At 39.4% G+C, this 7279-nt stretch overlaps 2 protein-coding genes across 2 annotated transcripts; one reads left to right on the top strand and one right to left on the bottom strand.

Moving 5' to 3' along the window:
• Positions 1 to 44: 44 nt before the first annotated feature.
• LOC120015774 lies at positions 45 to 1839 on the bottom strand. The gene is made up of 3 exons (XM_038868325.1): positions 1574 to 1839; positions 945 to 1423; positions 45 to 797 (listed from the first exon to the last, which is right to left on the bottom strand). The coding sequence occupies exons 1-3, from the start codon at positions 1704 to 1706 to the stop codon at positions 228 to 230; spliced, it is 1182 nt and encodes a 393-aa protein (XP_038724253.1). The 5' UTR covers positions 1707 to 1839; the 3' UTR covers positions 45 to 227.
• A 2041-nt stretch (positions 1840 to 3880) lies between these two features.
• Positions 3881 to 5854, top strand: LOC120015517 (naringenin,2-oxoglutarate 3-dioxygenase). The gene is made up of 3 exons (XM_038867974.1): positions 3881 to 4368; positions 4500 to 4928; positions 5381 to 5854. The coding sequence occupies exons 1-3, from the start codon at positions 4009 to 4011 to the stop codon at positions 5681 to 5683; spliced, it is 1092 nt and encodes a 363-aa protein (XP_038723902.1). The 5' UTR covers positions 3881 to 4008; the 3' UTR covers positions 5684 to 5854.
• The last annotated feature ends 1425 nt before the right edge of the window (positions 5855 to 7279 follow it).

Here is a 7279-nt window from a genome sequence, read left to right as displayed (position 1 = left end):
TACAATGCTGCTAGACTTGGAAAGTAAAAAAATAAAGGCATTAGTTATTGTAACGCTCAAGTCAACCACTTATTTGTCTGTGATTGCAGCAGCTTTTGACTTCCATTCATGAATAAAAAGGGACTCCCCCACAAGTCCGAAGATATCATAAAGGTATGTTTTCAAGCAAGTAACAATTGCATGTAAAAAAATAAAGAGCACCAGCAAACTTTCTTCGAAGAACTTCTTCAGTTATCATCTCCCTCCATAGGAAATCGCAAGTGCTTTCCTTTAGGTGTTGGCAATCCCTTCAATCGAAGCACACTGGGGGAGAGACCAACTAAGTCAACAATCTCATCATCATCACTGTTGTACACAAACCTAGTGTGCTTTCCACTGAACTTCGGCAATGCCTTGTCATTCACACTTATCTTGCTTATGCCTTCACACAGTTCATCAAGCAACCCTCCATCTTCTCCTTCTTCTTCCACTTCCCCCTCTTCTTCATTGTCGTCATGATAGTAGAATTCATCATCATCTTCTTGTTCAATCACTTCTTCCTCTTCTTCGTCGCGAGTGCTACTTGCATTGGCCTGAATAGACCATACAGAGGCATTGTCATCATCGATGAATGATGACTTGTCTTTGCAAACACTTCCTCCTCCTAGTCCTCCTTGGTCAGTTACCACAGAGGAAAAAGAGTCTGATGAGTCTGTGATTTCAGATTTCTCTGAGAAATCCAACAGTAGCGACCTGTTTAGACTCTTTTGAGATTCAAGACTTTCTGGCTTGGATCCATTAAAAATATGAGCGACCAACTGCCAACAATATCAACACTCTCATGTATTAGCAATCAAATTTTCAAGAGTTGATATTAAAACAGAATCCAATTTGTCAAGATTCAAAATTTCTTTAAAAAATGATCAAAAAGCTAGAACGAATTATCAAAACATCAAAGAACAAACCTGACAGATCTTCAGTTGTTCTTCAATAACTGGTAAGGAGGGTGTGATGGAGGCCATTCCATTGCTGTTGACTTCATCTCCAGATTCAGATAGATTTGAGATCTGTGGAGTATTCGCTGGAGTTGGCGCAAGAAGACCCATTGGAGAGCTCACAAGGCCTTTGAGATGAAGAAAAGGACGGCTCTCCATGGAGAGCTTCGGTAGGTCAGCCTCTTCTTCCACTCTCTGCAACAGAGTCTTAACCTGACCCCTAAGCAGGGCCTCTCCAGATCCAGGGGTCAGAGCAGCTCTGGCTCTGTTGCTCTTCTGCTTCGCAATGGCAGAAGATGGGGTTTCCAAACTCTCCATTGCAAGCCCAATGATCGGCGAGTCGTTGGTTATGTCGAATAGCGCAGACCGATCTTGCTGTTGCTGTGGTTGTTTCGAACTTCTTGTTCTTGATTTTGAAAAGGCACTCTCAGATTCGGATTCCAACTTCCCTGAAACAACACCGCAAACAAGATAGATGATTTAATCAAAACCCACTAAAAATCTTCGATTGTTCCACAAGAAAAAGAAACCCAAATCTTTTAATTTGTAAAATCAAAGACTACTCGAAAGAATTTCTAACGGAGCAAAAGACGACTCACTTGAGAAAGGAATGTTACTGTCGTTATTCTCGCTGTTGTTGCTGATGTTCTTGGTGCTGCTGTTAAGGGGGGCCAGAGCCTGTGCCCTTGCTTGTGACCTGGTCATTCTTCTTGTTGACAATGGAGTCTCCATTGAAATAAGATCACCGGAGAAGGGTTTTTTCTTTGATGGGTCACCGGAGAACGGATTTTATGTGGCTGGATGCTGATCGGAGATGCAGAGTTTAGAGAGAATTAGGGAAAGCAAATACAAAGTAGATGTTGAAAAGCCAATGGAAAAGGTGCATATAAAGAGTAGTTTGGCTAACGGGGATTGGAGCAAAATATGACCGTTGGAGCCTACGTCACAAAAACGATCCGTTGCAGATTTTTTTTGTTTGAATTGTGCGTGTCCATGCGGCTTTCTTAATTCTTATTATGTCCTTAGGTAAAGCCCATTGAATTGGGCTTTTGATTGTACTAAATAGACATTACCATTTGGGCCTCCTATTTACCTGTTTGGGCTTCGTAAATGGAGATCTTTCCCCTTTTTTGCTTTATTTTTTGATTGCACAAAACTTTCAAAAAAATCTCATGATTAATGGTTTTGCAAATATGAACCAGATTTTTTTTTATATAAATTTGATTGGGAACGTTTCTGATACTTGCCCACGTAAAATTGAAGGATTTTTTTTTTAATGAAAATCCATTTTATAATAGTTAGATTTTCTTAAAATTTTTTCTCAAGTTTGTACCCATATATTTCATTTCTTTACGCAACACATGGATATTTTATTTTTAAAAAAAAATAGGGGAAATTAATATCTCAGATGGACAAGCAAGTTCATAATAGACTAAATAGTGTTTGTTTCTTATAACAAACAAACAAAGGTCGGTGGGCACGTGCGGCACTTGTTAGGTTGAAGAGTGAAGTCATGTGATGTGGGTTCCAAGTTCTAATTTCTAACTTGACCAAATTATACACAACACAATTATTGAGTAACCCAATTTTTTTAAAAAAATTGAAAATGACATTGTATAAATTTGTCCTTTGAACATTTCGATATTGGCATAAACTTGGATCGTCAGACCCGCGCACGGCGTATAGGAATTTTCTACCTGATGACAGAATAAGTTGAATCAAAGTCCAATGACGAATACTTATTTTCCATTAATAAATATAAAATAAAAAGCAATGTCATCCTTTTTTTAAAAAAAATTATTACTAGCCAAACAGTCCTCTATAGTTTCTCATCCTATGTTACCCTAATTACTCTCTCTCTCTCGTGAGAAAAAACAGGATTTGTTTCGTTCCAAATTAAGGAAGGAAAGGAAGTTGAAAGAGGTATAGTTAACTGAGGTTATTTTACCCAATTTTATGGAACTGAAGTTTAGACATGCCCCGTTAATTCTCCACATTTATTGCCACCAAAATAGCCATGAAAACGGTACACAAGCTTTAACTGAGTTGGAGTATTAACTATAAAGAAAACATGCCATGCTTTTTTAGCACACTCTTTTAGTATCTCAATCTTTTATTTCCATTCCTCATATAATTGATAATTAGGCATTTCTTTTCCTTTCTAGAATCATTAATTTTCTTTCTACCTAAAAAAAAAAATTGTGTCAAGATTAAAAAACTCACATCGATCTGACATAACCCACTCAAGTGACTTATAAGCAAAGCTGAAACATGTATAAATAAAATTTTCAGAGTGAAGCCGATGTATCCACAATGAATCGGAGATCAAATAAGACAATATCTCGTGAACATAGTGCATTAGTTGCGATGCTCTAACCCCTTGAAGACGTGTTTTCCGTGCCTAAACACCAATGACGATGGCCTATGGAAAAAAAAAAATCAGACAATTCCTTATTCAGAGTGGACAATATCTTCAATGTGTTTGGCTGGAAATTTCAGTAGCTTGTTTTTTGTTTTTTTTTAATCTCTACATATTTGTATGTGACTACCTTATATAAGAGAGAGAGGTTAAAATTTTTCTTCAAACCTTTTAGTGGTCACCGAGGTGACACAACCACATGGTACATGGTTCATATCTAACATCGCACGCCCTTCAAAAGTACAATTATTTGCATTAACAGAGACCAACAAGAAACTCAATGAGGACTTTTTAGGGGCAGTGAGACAAACAACAAAGCAAACAGAGCACTAGACACCCTCATAAAGAAAGAAGCAGAGACTGGTAGCTATCAAAAAATAAAAAAAAAAAATCTAGAAGAATACAAGGAGTTTGGTAGCTGTGATCAACTCTTCATCGCTCCCTCACATGAAGGGGTAGTTGGAGCTGCCATTGCCACAAACCCTTATCAAATAACCCACCACTCCATTCTCTCCACCTTCAATATATATAGGGACATCCGTTTCCATCATTTGAACCAAACACCCACTATTTTATCTTTAACATTCCATCATTTTCTCCCAGTATTTTCCCTAAATGGCTCCATCAACACTGACCGCCTTGGCGGAGGAGAAGACTCTGAATCCGAGCTTCATCCGGGACGAGGACGAGCGTCCTAAGGTTGCCTACAATGTTTTTAGCAACGAAATTCCGGTGATATCTTTGGCTGGAATCGACGAATTGGATGGAAGGAGATCCGAAATCTGTAACAAAATTGTGGAGGCTTGTGAAGATTGGGGGATTTTTCAGGTCGTCGATCATGGGGTCGATGCCGGATTAATCTCCGATATGACACGGTTGGCGAAGGAATTCTTCGCTTTGCCGCCGGAGGAGAAGCTCCGTTTCGATATGTCCGGCGGAAAGAAGGGTGGATTCATTGTCTCCAGTCATCTTCAGGTACTTTCTATTCTCAGCTCTTCAACATCCCTGGTTTTGACAATTTAACTGCCATTTATTAAGGCCATGTTTGGTTAGTTAACAAATCCATCGTCAATTTTTATCCTGCGAACCAAACGTGCCATATTTAGGGAGAGGCAGTGCAAGACTGGCGGGAGATAGTTACCTACTTCTCTTACCCGATCCGTACCCGAGACTACTCCAGGTGGCCCGACAAGCCGGAGTCATGGCGGGCGGTGACGGAGAAGTACAGTGAGACTTTAATGGGCCTGGCCTGCAAGCTCCTTGAGGTGCTGTCAGAGGCAATGGGCTTGGAGAAGGAGGCACTGACTAAGGCCTGTGTGGATATGGACCAGAAAGTTGTGGTGAATTACTACCCAAAATGCCCACAACCCGACCTCACTCTCGGACTCAAGCGTCATACGGATCCGGGAACCATAACACTCCTGCTCCAGGACCAGGTTGGTGGGCTCCAGGCCACCAGAGACAATGGCAAGACATGGATCACAGTCCAGCCCATTGAAGGTGCCTTTGTGGTTAACCTTGGTGACCATGGTCATGTAAGTATCAATCAATTATGCACCAACACGGATTTTCTTTGTAAGCTTGAAAGTGGAAAGGACCGTGGGGTTTTTTCTTATGGCCCAGAACCCACTTTCTTCTTGTACGTTGAATTAATGCATTTACAGTCCACTAGGCTGAAACTCGGCCGGGGGTAGGCCCTCGTAAACCCATCCAAAGGTTAGTTGGACCGAGATCCAACGCAAATCAAATAGAAATAATTGTGCTAATTTAGAATCAAGCTTTCAACTTCATGCGAGATTTTTTATGCCTTTAAGTCCTAAGAGATAACCAGTTACATTATTGTCAAGTGATTTTCTTATAATTTGTAAAGAAATTACATTTTATTTTGAAAACTGTGATTAGTGTTTTCATTCAATTAGTGTTAACTAAGTATTAATAAGAAACTATATATATAATCATTGTATGTATGCATTTTGAATGAGAGCAGTTCCTGAGCAATGGGAGGTTCAAGAATGCAGACCACCAAGCAGTGGTGAACTCAAATTACAGCCGGTTGTCGATAGCGACATTCCAGAATCCGGCACCGGAGGCCACCGTTTACCCACTGAAGGTAAGGGAGGGAGAGAAACCAATACTGGAGGCACCAATCCCATTTTCAGAGATGTACAGGAGGAAAATGGGTAAGGACCTTGAGCTTGCCAGGCTAAAGAAGTTGGCCAAGGAACAGCAATTGCAGGACTTGGAGAAGGCCAAGTTGGAGTCAAAGCCCATTGAAGAAATCTTTGCTTAATAGATTTGTTACTGTTGTTTCCTCAACACTATATATGTATGCTATGTTTTATGTCCCCAATTACCACTGAATCTGTGCTGCTTGTGTTGTGTTAGGTTGTTGGCCTCTTTTGATGTGTACTTTGATCTACCAAATCACAAATATATGAAAAATAAGTTGGGCCTTTCTCCTTTTCTTTTTTTAATCAAGTACGACATCATATAAAATTTATCTAATATTGACTTAAATTCGAGTCGTCAGATCCAAAAGTTCCTACTTGACAATAGGACAAATTGGGATAAAGCCTAACGCGCGACCACGACAATATTGATGCCAATGGGAATGGAACTCATGAGCTCTCGACTCCCAAGTCCATATAGTTTGGTCTCAAATAAATTTATCAATTATATTATCACCCAAATGATTAAGTTTCGCCATTATTAGTACGCCAGAGCAGAATTATTCAAGTCACATTTGCTTGTCTGAGTCCACATATAAATGGAATCTATCTTTTTATGATGTTTGAGGATATTTGTGGGTCAAATATTGCATTATCGTTAGTTTTGTAGACTGATTTGTGTGGTCGATGCTTGACCCATTTGTTTATTAGACTAATTACTCAGATTAGGGTAAGCACTCCTTGGCAGTCAGAATTAGACTTGCAGAAGAATCTTGAATATTGAATTCACTCCTAGGTCTAATTTGACTAAGCCTTCTTCAAGTCGTGATAATTTTACAAGGCCTTGCATCCCCAAACCCCAAGTAGGCCTTGAATAAGCAAATATGGGTTCTTGATGCTTCTACTTGTATGGGCTCTATGGGCCGATTCACGAATATGGTATGGGTATATGGGCTTATGGGCTCATCTCTCTGGCCCAACCCACCAAAACTGTGGTACATATTTTGCCTTCTTAGGCCGATTTGAAATAATTGGACATGTGGATTGTTAGGCCCCTATTGGATCTTTGGACACCTAAAAGAAGACAAGGTCAACAAGTCCAACGGGCATCGTGATGGTGCCCAGAGACGCTCCGACACTTTTGTAAATTTTCTCTCCTAGGTAGTATTAGTATTAGTCAATAGTAGTAAAAAAACCACTGAGAAATATGTTTCATATTGGACACATGTGTCTAACTCAATCGATTGTCAACCGAAACATCTGTTAATTCGGATGATTAATTGATTGGCCCAATTTAATCACTAATGCAAAACGCAAATGTGAACATACGCTATTTTGGTATGCCGGCTTTGATACTTGATAGTTGATAGCACGTGCCATTGAATAATTAGGTGTGCGCCCCGGAATAAGGTCTCTAGAATTCATGCTACCATGTGTGAATGTATATATATAGATCTTGAATTGTATAATTTTAGTTTATTACATCCAACATTAAACATATGTCTCTGATGAGAGGGACCATCAGACCAATGCACTTTTCTTTTAATTGCAAAGACGTGAGTTTGATTTACAAAACCCCACTAATAGAACAGAAGCTGGTCCTATATTGTGGACCAAAAATAGGTGAAATAAAATAAATTTGGGCCTCATGTTAGAAAAAAATATCACGTTGCTAAAATAAAGATTTAATGAATATGTTATAAATCCGTGTATTTACT

The sequence above is a fragment of the Tripterygium wilfordii genome, chromosome 14, assembly GCF_013401445.1.
Source record: "Tripterygium wilfordii isolate XIE 37 chromosome 14, ASM1340144v1, whole genome shotgun sequence".
In the NCBI taxonomy this organism is placed as follows: Eukaryota; Viridiplantae; Streptophyta; class Magnoliopsida; order Celastrales; family Celastraceae; genus Tripterygium; species Tripterygium wilfordii.
The sequence above is the reverse complement of the archived record's forward strand: the minus strand, read 5'-3'. Positions and strand labels throughout refer to the sequence as shown.

Coding starts and splice junctions, on each gene's coding strand:
- LOC120015774 (XM_038868325.1), bottom strand. CDS start 1,706: ATGGAGACTCCATTGTCAACAAGAAGAATGACCAGGTCACAAGCAAGG. Junction 1,424..1,573: donor CAGTAACATTCCTTTCTCAA/GTGAGTCGTCTT, acceptor GTGTTGTTTCAG/GGAAGTTGGAATCCGAATCT. Junction 798..944: donor AACAACTGAAGATCTGTCAG/GTTTGTTCTTTG, acceptor TATTGTTGGCAG/TTGGTCGCTCATATTTTTAA.
- LOC120015517 (XM_038867974.1), top strand. CDS start 4,009: ATGGCTCCATCAACACTGACCGCCTTGGCGGAGGAGAAGACTCTGAAT. Junction 4,369..4,499: donor TTGTCTCCAGTCATCTTCAG/GTACTTTCTATT, acceptor TGCCATATTTAG/GGAGAGGCAGTGCAAGACTG. Junction 4,929..5,380: donor ACCTTGGTGACCATGGTCAT/GTAAGTATCAAT, acceptor GAATGAGAGCAG/TTCCTGAGCAATGGGAGGTT.